Source organism: Astatotilapia calliptera, chromosome 10 (genome assembly GCF_964374335.1).
Source record: "Astatotilapia calliptera chromosome 10, fAstCal68.1, whole genome shotgun sequence".
Lineage (NCBI taxonomy): Eukaryota > Metazoa > Chordata > Actinopteri > Cichliformes > Cichlidae > Astatotilapia > Astatotilapia calliptera.
The window spans coordinates 30,591,505-30,602,470 of record NC_137431.1 but is presented as its reverse complement, the minus strand read 5'-3'; the positions used below and the strand labels follow the sequence as shown (position 1 = coordinate 30,602,470).

Sequence of the window (10,966 nt, the reverse complement as noted above, 5' to 3'; positions counted from 1 at the left end):
GATGTTTGTACTGTAGCTTCGCTACATTGTTACGATCCTCTGCGACATCAGGGATTAAAGAAGACATTTTGTACTGTTCATATTTGTCACACGAACATGTTTCAGATCATCAATAATATTTTAATATTAGACAAAGATAACCTACGAAAAAATAAAAATACCGTTTTTAAATGGTGATTTTATTTATTAATGGGAAAAATGCCCCTATGAGAATTAGTAATCGCCCCCTAAACCTAATAACTGGTTGTACAACCCATGGTAGCGAGAACTAATAAGTCTTTCACATTGCTGTGGAGGTTTTTTTTTGCCAATTATTATTTGTAGAATTAATAATAATAATACATTTTATTTGAAAGCGCCTTTCAAAAACACTCAAGGTCACGTACACCATAGGTGTCAAACTCTGGCCCGTGGGCCAAATTTGGCCCGCAACCTAATTACATTTGGCCCGCGAAGCCATACCAAATTACTATTAGAGCTTGCCTACTGGTATTATACAGCTAATATATATATTGTTTAGTATTAAGCTTTGCATGTTCCATATTCAGTTTTTCAGCAAAACGTGTTTGAGTCCATAAGAAAAGATTCATTCTTATATCTGGAGGAATAAATATATTTCAATAAATATTAACGTTAGCCCTGTTCCAGTTTTGAATTTTGGCCCACTGTGTATTTGAGTTTGACGCCCCTGCTGTACACAGTAGAATAAAAGCAACATAAAAGCAAGCAGTTTACAGCAGCGGTCCCCAACCCCCGGGCCTTGGACCGGTACCGGTCCGTGAGTCGTTCGGTACCGGGCCGCGAGAGTTGAGGCTCAGGTGTGAAATGTATAGTTTTCAGGGTTTTTATCGGTTTTCAGCGTTATTTTGTTATCGTTTTTATCGTTTACTCGGTTTTCCTGGGTCTTTTCACGTGTGTTATGAATAAATTTTCTTTTTTTCGGTACGGTACTAGTTTTATTTTGTTGTATTTATCCGCGACACCTTAAAGGCCGGTCCGTGAAAATATTGTCGGGCGTAAATCGGTCCTTGGCGCAAAAAAGGTTGGGGACCGCTGGTTTACAGAATTGTTTTAATGTAGTCAGATTGGAGGGTTTTTGAACCTGAATGTCCTGTTTACGGTCATGCCAAAGCACCTGAATCTGGTTTAAGTCTGAACTTTGACTACACACTCTTTGCCTTCTTCTTCTTCTTCTCCTTCTTTTTTAGCCTTTTAGAGGTGGACTTGCTGAGAATCAGAATCATCTGTCTTTGGCCAAGTTTGTGCACACACACACACACACACACACACACACACACACACACACACACACACACACACACACACACACACACACACACACACAAATAGACAGTACATGCAGTATATATACAAACTATAGGTTTTTTATGGCAAGTCTTCCAGGTGCTGAAGCAGCAAAGTGACCCTAAACAATCACACTACCACCACGATGTTGGATTATTGGTATGATATTCTTTTTCTGAAATCTGTTAATTTTACACCAGATGTAACAGGTCTTAAACCTTCCAAAAAGTTCATCTTCTGTCTCCTCAATCCACAGAATGTTTTCCCAAACGTTTTGGGGATCATCAAGATGTTTTTGGCAAATGTGAGACGAGCCTTTGTGTTCTTTTGCAGTGGTTTCATCTTGGAACTCTGCCATGGATAGCATTTTTGCCCCCAGTCTCTTTCTTATTGGTGAATGACGACCTGACCTTAACTGGGGGAAGTGAGGCCTTCAGTTCTTTAGAGGTTATTCTTGGTTCTTTTGTGACCTCCTCGATGACTCGTTGATGCTCTCTTGCAATAATTTTGGTGGACTGTCCAGCCACTTCCTGGGAAGGTTTTTTCATTTGTGGATCATGGCTGTTACTTATTGATGTGTTACACTAATGCAAATTTTAGCATTGATCCGTATACAAATATAGGTCTAATATTGCTGATGCCAATACTTTTACCCTATAAAGGCAGCATATGTAGAGGAGAGCAGTGTGTCATGATTTATGAGATGAATCATCATTAATTAGACACGTATGTGAGAATGCTGTTTGTAGATTACAGCTCAGTATTCAATACCATCGTTCCCTCGAAGCTGGACAGGAAACTGCAGGATCTAGGACTGAGCACCTCCCTCTGCAGCTGGATCCTTAACTTCCTGTCTGACAGACGCCAAGTGGTCAGACTGGGCAGCATCACCTCATCCCCCATCACACTGAATACTGGTGCTCCACAGGGGTGTGTACTGAGCCCTCTCCTGTACTCACTCTACACCTATGACTGCACGGCCACTAACAATTCCAACATCATTGTGAAGTTTGCGGACGACACTACAGTGGTGGGTCTTATCACCAACGGTGATGAGACGGCTTACAGGGAGGAGATCAGCGCACTGACCCACCGGCGCCTCCGGGAACGGTGCCCAATTGAGGAGGGCAGGGATAGCTCAGTAGGTAGAGTGGTTGGGGGTTGGGTCAAATGCAGAGAAAAACAAATAATTTCCCCACGGGGATCAATAAAGTATACACTATTATTATATATACACACACGTAGAAAAACATATTTAGTATACACATTCAGTAATGCATACACTCTTATATTGTACATATATTTATTCATATAACTCTCAGATTTAGCCATTCTTATATTTTGCTTGTTCTTATGGTATTGTATTTTTGCACACCTCTGTTGCTTGTGAAGCTCGCACACAAGAATTTCACTCGCATGTCCTGTACCAGTGTACCTGCACATGTGATGTGACAATAAAAGTGATTTGATTTGATTAAATTAGCAAATTCTGAACAAATTTTAATGACTACTGTATCACTGTCAATTTCCCCCACAATAATTCATTAATACAACAAAGCACACTTTTCAGCATTTGACACATCCCACACAAAAAAGCTCACATACAGAGAAAAATAATAGTGAACAGGACTCAGGTCAACTTATTCTTGCAGAACCTCCACAACAGCCCCAGGTTCTCATGCAACACCACCCCTGTGTTAAAGAAAATCTTTCCATTCAGGAGTTGTAATCTGTAGGAAATTGAGGGAAAGTAGGTTTAAACTATAGTTACAGGCCAGAGAGTGATTCTTCATTTACACCAGAGCCAAATAATGTGGGGTAGAAACAAATGTACTTAAAACACAAGAGTGCTGGGGATTTGTAAATAGGGCAAAACGTGCCAGTCCTGGTGGTCAGGACGACTGTTTACTGCTTTATCGGGCAAGTTGAGGCACGTACAACATGGGCACACACACACACACACTCATACACACACACAGTAAAGGGTATCTGTGGAGACAGTTGTGTTTCAGCAGTGGTCACTTGTAAACAGAATGAGAACTGCAGCAACGACAGGTAAGAACGCAGCACATTTTAAACATGACTAAATTCTTTCTTTTTCTACTTTTTTTCAGTAAAAATATTTTCCAAGTTTACTTAATCCATCCAGTTGTGTCAAAGTAATGATTATGCACTATACTAAATGTGTAACATGACTGACATGCCAGTTGAAGAGTTTGTTTTGGAAATGGAGGATGGAAAGGCCATCAGGCTCAAACCTCAACCCTTTTTGGATCTTCACTCAGCAATAATAATCTAATTAGAGCTTTATGTCCCTGTCTTCCTTTTCCCTGCAATGTGGATTTTCCAGATTTGTAGATGTGGATAAATAAAAAAGTTAAAAATCCTTAACTGGAGTGGGTATTGTTATTTAATTTTAACTAAAATTACGTATTAGACTTTGTCTTTACATCAAATATTAACTTTTTAAGAAGTCATTGCTTTATAGAAACAGATTAAAACATGACACAACCTGTTTCTTGCACATACGCACACACAAAAAGTATGGTTGTGGTGCTAAGGCCCATACGTTGTTACCAAAGACCAAGTATAAGAGTGAGAAAAGTTGTCTTAGACAGTGTGACTGCTTTTGTTGTTCTAATAATGATCTCTTACTGCATGTGACTCATTCAAACTTTTTTTTCCACGGCAAAAATGCATTAGAAGGCATAGACGTGGCTTTGCAAAGTGGTGACTTCACTCTTTTACAGAAGTATAGGACTAGTTTATTGAGCTCCCTCCTGGAGTGTCTGAAGGTTGCCTGGTAACTGCTCAGAGCTAATCACATGAAAAAAAGGCTTTTTGCACTTCTGCTTGTCGGGATTTATAAAGTGCGTATGGATTAAGTGGTGGATTTTGGATGTTTTGATAAACAGATCCGGCACCTTCTGGTCAGAACAGGGTTACAGATTCCCTGTTTTTCCAGTCTGAGTAATCTGCTCCCTGTACCCTTACATTTACTAAACATGAAAATGGCATTTGCTAATGCTTCAAGCTATTTTTGACACACACTATTACATTGTAAAACTGTGTTGTAATTTGCATGTACTCATTTGCCCTAAACAACATATTTAAGCTACTTCTGGCTGCTCCTTTGCCCAAAGGTTCACTACAGGAGCTCTGCAAGTTTGATTCAAATAGTTTTATGCCAGATACGCTTCATAATGAATAATGAAGACATTTTTGTCTTTGGCCGGAATTGAACCAGCAACAGTTTAATTGTAAAACATGTTAACCACCAGAACAACTTCCAGATAAACATAATCTGCTTTCTGGGATAACCACTGCACACCATTGGAGGATTTAAGAAAAAAAATCCTGTCAGAGGAAGCATTGGTTATTATAAGAGCTTGAAAAAAGTGGGCAGCTGGCTGCTTGAGATTGTGAAGACATTTCCCTTTGTATCCAAAACACTTCTGTTCTAAAAATAAAAGGCAGACAGTCCCAGGTATTGGCAGCTCGTTGACCTGCTATTCATCATGCGAGTCATCACATGAGCCAAGGTCTGGGGGGGAAAAAACAAAATCAACAAAACAAAAACGAGTCATTACCGTCACTGGGGGTTAAAGGTGAAACCACTGTGAGACTTTGCCCCATCCCACGATGTGCTTTATTGATGTTACCTGAAGGAAGGTGTGAGTGGGGGGTTTTGTTTGTTTTTTAAGAAGTGGGAAAATCACATGTGGTTCCATTTAACTGACTGAACTAAATTAAATACAAAGTTACAAAATATAACAAAAATTATAAAAATCTCAGAATATTACGCAGATTTTATATATATATATATATATATATATATATATATATATGATTGACATTGGAATTGTAACTATATAACTATTTTCACTGTAGAGGATGTGCAAATGTTAAGGTTGTGCATCTATTGCACGCTCTGCTTAGTTGGATGGGTTACAGAGAGAGATGGCCGAATTCAGGAATGATTTCCTGTGCCGTTCAGTGATGCAGATGGGCAATCTCGTAAGGTATCAGAAACAAGGTTTATGCAAGAAAAGGGTCTCCTGCACTTCTGCTAAAAATATTGCAGGTGTGACACCAGGACCAGACACTGCACAAGGGCCTTCAATGAAGAGTAAAAATGAAACTGACAAAAGGCAAGCTAAAGGGGACAAAAATATACATTTTATTACAACAAGCATTTACTGCAAGATTACAAGTTTCTGATGGTCAGTGTGATTGGGGTGGCTGTATAGGCAGTGTCGTTAGCTGATTGTTCTTACACGCTAATCACTAACTACACTACCAGTACAACCACCACACACACCAGCGCAGCTGTATTTCCTTCCAGACTGACCCGCTTTACAGGTAAATATAGATTCAGTGTTTTTCAAAGAACTTTTGGATGTTTTATCTAAAAGTCCTAAATGTTAGGTTAACTAAAACTGTTTAAGAGAGGGAGAAAAAAACCAAAACAAGACATGTTATGGCCAGTAGAGCTGGCATGAATCTATTTATTTCTTTTCAATGACAGGTCAATGTTACTTTATTCACACTTTAATTTAAAAAAGACAATTAGAGTGAAGAATTATTTAAAATATCAATTTTCACATCTTAAAAACATACTTAAACAGCATTACTTTAAATCAGGTACAAATAAGCTTATCCTTTAAAAGATGTACAAAGTGTGTGGCCTAAATCCGACATCAGCAGGAACCAGATTCTGGTTTGTAGCTTTAAGGCTAGGATCGCGATTTGCTGACCCAGTGGTACTTGTCAACACGAGGCCCAGTGAAGGTGAACGTGGCTCGATAGGATCTGAAGCCTTTCTGGCTTGAGAAGTGGGCTCCAGCAGGAGCGCCATGAGGTGGGAACATGTCTCCTGGAAAGCCTTTCCGCTTCTCCCTCAGCCAGCTCTGAGGGGCACCTGGAGAGAACTCGCTGAACTGAAGACAGGTACAACAAAGTCATTTAGAAAACCTGAGATCTCTTAGAGAAGTTACTAAAAATACTTTGCAAAGCTCTAGCTTTAAAAATGTTATTCAGCAGAATTACATTTTTTTTTTTTTGGCTAAAAACCTGCTCCTGAAGATGGTCAATCAACTTGCACTTTCAGGAAGCCTACTTTTTCCAAGTCTCATGTTAATGAGCTTACAGAGAATATGTTAAGATATAAAACACTACCATCATCATCGTCATAAAACAAGCTTGGGAGGCTTTAAATTGTCCTGCATTTCATATATTGAACTCACCCTGTAAACACTGTTGGGGTTGCTAACAGTCGGAATGGTTTTGGGTTCACTGTTCATGGGTGGGATTTGAGGGCAGAGGGTTGAAAGGCTGCTGCTGCTGGTAGTCGTGCTCATGCTGTTGTCTCCACCTCCATCTTCATCCTCATCTGATGAGCTTCCTGATGGGACCTCGAGACTCGCCCGTTCCACAGCTTCATGGATGCGGCGGGATAATTCCCCATTACCGCGCCGACAGTTGTCCACCACTGAGACGCAGAATGGACTGCTGTGTTCACCATACCTGCAGGGATTCAAAAGAAAATTAGAAACTGACGGCAAATTCAGGTTTCACGATTTCTTTGTACATGTACAATGACAATAAAGGGCTTTTCCATTATGAGGCCAGAAGTTCCACCTTAACACTGCTCTAAACATTTGTTCCCCCACCACTCCTTGTCCTAATGTTCTAGAAACCTGCCAGAGCTGTGACAACATCAGCCCGACTCATGTGCTTCACATATCTTTAGTTTAGTGGCAGGAAATCAGGACAAAAAAAGCTCCAGTAAGGAAGCCAAATCAGCCCTTTTCAGTCACAATCCATTCCTTCCCTTAGCAGCAATGATCAAGTACACAACTATGAATATATTAGTACATGCCCATGACAAACTTAATTACAAGTAATCCGATGCTTATTTGTAAAAATGAAATTACAACTATAGGTGTGGTAGATGCACAAGGTAAAATAGTTAACAAAAAACAGGTCATTTTATCTTCGTGCTAAATGGTTGTCAGCCAATGCAATGGTATATTGATATAGCTAAGAACCTTCAGTTTGGCTGTTAACTCCTGGTGGTCTAGGAGAAGTTGAGATAAAGATTTTGTGTATTATAGAAAGACACTCGTTTTATTGATTCAACATTAGGTTTGTAACTCGCTGAACCACTTGTTAGCTCTAGCTTTGGCATGAAGACACTGCTAACTAATCATATCACCACCTGTTTGAGCCATATAAAAAAAAAAAAAAGTTGATTAGACCAATTTATTTGCACTTTTCCTCAAGTCTTGTCACTGTGTGGATGATCAATAATTAGATTATAATTAAGCATTTACTTCAAACTCTGCTTTTAAACTGACATTAAAATAAATGGTTATTCATGTCTTAATGATATTACCATCTGGTTAGTAAGTTAGATGTGAAACCAAAAAGGACTGAGGACTTTGAAACAATGTAACCTGCAGCGTCGCACAAATGCAAGGTGACTAATGATTAAAGCAAACCTGCAGGACACCTCTCCAGGGTCGACCCACACTGTCAGCTCCTGGGGCAGGCCCAGGTCCTCGTACCTCACCCCGCTCCGCTCGCAGACCTGCTCCAGCACCGGGTCCTGTAGCCGAACACTGTTCATACGCAGACACCTGAAAAACACCGGGCAGCTCAAAGAAAGTTTTTTTTTTTTTTTTTAAATAGTGTTGCAATTTCACATGTCACCAAGATGTCAAGTCCAGTAAAAATCCAATTAAAATATAGATGGAAGAGTAGTAGTTGGTGCCAGTTAAAGGTGGCTTAAAGCCAGACAATTAGGAATAGCATCAGCACATTAGTTCTTTAAATGGTACAAAAACAAACTGAAGATCTCTTTCATGAATCCTAAAATTGTACGATTTCTTTATGTCCCGAATCAAATGAGAAAATGCAGAATATTGAACTACAGAGTCGCCTGTAGTGTGCAATGCAAGCCCCATTTATTTTAATTAGAGCACAAAAAGAGGGGGGGGGGGGGTATTTCCCACGACAACACCTAATATTACAGGGTCTAGCACCACTCAAAGTGAGCAGTGGAACGCAACTTTGTGCATTTACTCCAGTACTTTACTTAAGCACAGCTGCAATGCAAATGTATTTCTATTGTGCTGGTTTCTACTCCCTGCACCACTGTAAGGAGTCTTGTACTTTGAGTCTTCAGACCTCTCCTTTGGTTGCTCAGATAAAGTGAGCAGATTCTAAGTCAAGCATTTTTCTGAGCAGCTGAGCAAAGCTTAAAATTAACCCGCCAACATTTAGATTGATATCCATTATATTCCTGTGAATAAACCTGAGAGCTGCAGTCCTGCTTCTTACTGAGGCCAGTAGAGTGGAGCATTACAAGTGTTTTTCCAGGTGTTTTGATCATTTACAAGGTTAAATAACTCAAGTATAACAGTTGGTATTTTAAGTAAAGAATCAATACTTTCAATTACAAAGTGGGTTCATAATATTTGTTGCATTTCTGAAGGCAGAAAGAGTTTCATAACCTTACAATTTTAAAGATTTGGATACTTTATAGCCAAGTACATTTAATACAATCAGCAGCTGCAACATTAAAGTGACATTCATTAAAAATAAAATCAGTAATTGTATCAAAATATACAAAATAACATAAAGTTACTAAAGCAAACATATTCATTAAGAATTTTGACTGAGAAACATTTAACATTATTTCAGCAGCGAGACCTTTACCTAAGGATAGATACTTTACAAAACAGCTGTTCACTACAAAAAGGTTCTCAGGCTCCAACTCAGCCACTTCATTTTTATCTATACAGCACCAAATCACAACAGTCACCTCAAGGCAGTTTATGTTCAAAGTTAACATGCCTGCAATAACACTCTGGATGCAGTACATGTACATAAGCCACCAGTCTGAAAAATACTTAAATCATTTTATTTTTAACCATTTATTTCTGATCAAATAATCTGATTTCCTGTGGGTCCCCAACCAACTTGTCTTATAGTAAATCCATACAACTTAAAAGGAGAGTGCCAAATGGATACACATTCAAGCTTTGAAACAAAGTTTTTCCTCTTAAATTTAATTGAGTTTTAATTTTTAATATTATGTTTGGTTAACTTTTCATTTTTAAAAGGGGAAGCAGGACCTTCAGCCATTTTGAAACAACCAAAAATAAATTTAAAAAAAAAAAAATTGCTTTTGGATTACTGACCTGTAGGCCTGACCCCTGGCGGGTGCACTTGGGTGCCAGTGGTTCTTGTAGTTCTCAAACAGAAGGGAGGTGAGGGAAGCAGCAAAGCGCTCTCTGCTGTCATTGTCCAGACATCCGTATCTCTTCACCAGCCGAGCCAAAAAGAACACAGCGGCAGCAATTTCCTCCTTCATGGCGACACACTTACCGAGCACAGCAAACTGAAACCGTAATTTTAAAAAAATTATCTCTTCAGATAAAACGCATGTAGGGATCCTAGTACCACAGAAAATAAAAACATCCAGAGCAAACTGGAAACCAAACCAAACAATTCAAGCAAACATATTTGCTGCTGAAGCTCAACAGAGAACTCAGCTTGAATTGTAAGGCAGCTTCATCAAAGACACCAAAACACAAATATATCCACATGCATCTAAATGTGCAAACGCAGCAGCACCCTTCTCAGCAGTGAAACCTCACTCAAATCAAATTCTAAAAGAGTTTTTAATAAAACCACCGTTCAGCTGTGCGACCAGCTGCCACAGCTGATGCTGATTTACTTAATGACTCCTCTCAGGGTTAAAATGTAAACAACGCCCTGTCTGCACTTCTTCAATGTTAAAATGCCCCAAATTCAATGAAATGTGTGAACAGTTCTGTGCAGCAGGAACAGACTTCTACATTAAATCTGTCCATAAAGCCCAAGCAGAGAGAATATTTACATTTCTCAGCTCATCAGCACATAAGAAGAGAGGCATTTCTGATGATGGTGCAAGACTGAAAAAGTTGTTTTTACAACTTATATTTATTTTGTTGAGCCAGTTTCATTTAAAATCACTTTCACTTATTTATGGTGATACTGTTGTGCAAGACGGTTCTGGGGCCGTTCTCTGTGGAGCTTGGATGTTCTATACCTGCACGTGTTCTCCGTGGTTCCTCCCACAGTCCAGAGACATACATGTTTCTAGAGTGATTCTAGAAATATGCATGATAGACTAGCAGCTCATCATAATCCTAGCAAGATATTTACCTCTGGAGTTGTTAGTCAGTGATTACATCGAGCCTATTTTGTATTTTAAATGTGACTCTAATCATGCTTGTAATTGATTATTTACTTTTATACAATAAATATGTAGCTTGCAAGGAAAAAGAACAATACATATATTTTTGTTATTCATTTGTTTGGCGTTCACGAACAGCCTATTTTGTCACCTGACTATATACGGTGATATGATGAAGATGAAAGGAATAACGTGATAAATTAACACGTCTGCCACGTCATGTCTTTTCATACATGAGCGAAGCAATTGTGCCACAGGCCTGGCAAAAACCATTACAGTGCACAGAAAGCCAGAGGCGGGGAACACAGCTGTGAGATACCAATGTAAGTTTTCCAAACAGTTTATCAGACAGGTCCAAGGTTGTTGCCTCAATTTTGGGAAAATGAGTGAAACAAACAGATCCTTTTTTTGTAC

The 10,966-nt window shown here is 39.1% G+C and overlaps 1 protein-coding gene across 1 annotated transcript; it reads right to left on the bottom strand.

Annotated features, from left to right (window-relative positions):
- Positions 1–5,781: 5,781 nt before the first annotated feature.
- On the bottom strand, positions 5,782–9,985 carry btg4 (B-cell translocation gene 4). Its single transcript, XM_026182639.2, has 4 exons — positions 9,513–9,985; positions 7,809–7,946; positions 6,552–6,831; positions 5,782–6,245 (listed from the first exon to the last, which is right to left on the bottom strand). The coding sequence occupies exons 1-4, from the start codon at positions 9,683–9,685 to the stop codon at positions 6,042–6,044; spliced, it is 795 nt and encodes a 264-aa protein (XP_026038424.1). The 5' UTR covers positions 9,686–9,985; the 3' UTR covers positions 5,782–6,041.
- Positions 9,986–10,966: the final 981 nt, after the last annotated feature.

Coding starts and splice junctions, on each gene's coding strand:
- btg4 (XM_026182639.2), bottom strand. CDS start 9,685: ATGAAGGAGGAAATTGCTGCCGCTGTGTTCTTTTTGGCTCGGCTGGTG. Junction 7,947..9,512: donor GCCAGGGGTCAGGCCTACAG/GTCAGTAATCCA, acceptor GGTGTTTTTCAG/GTGTCTGCGTATGAACAGTG. Junction 6,832..7,808: donor CCTGGAGAGGTGTCCTGCAG/GTTTGCTTTAAT, acceptor GAATCCCTGCAG/GTATGGTGAACACAGCAGTC.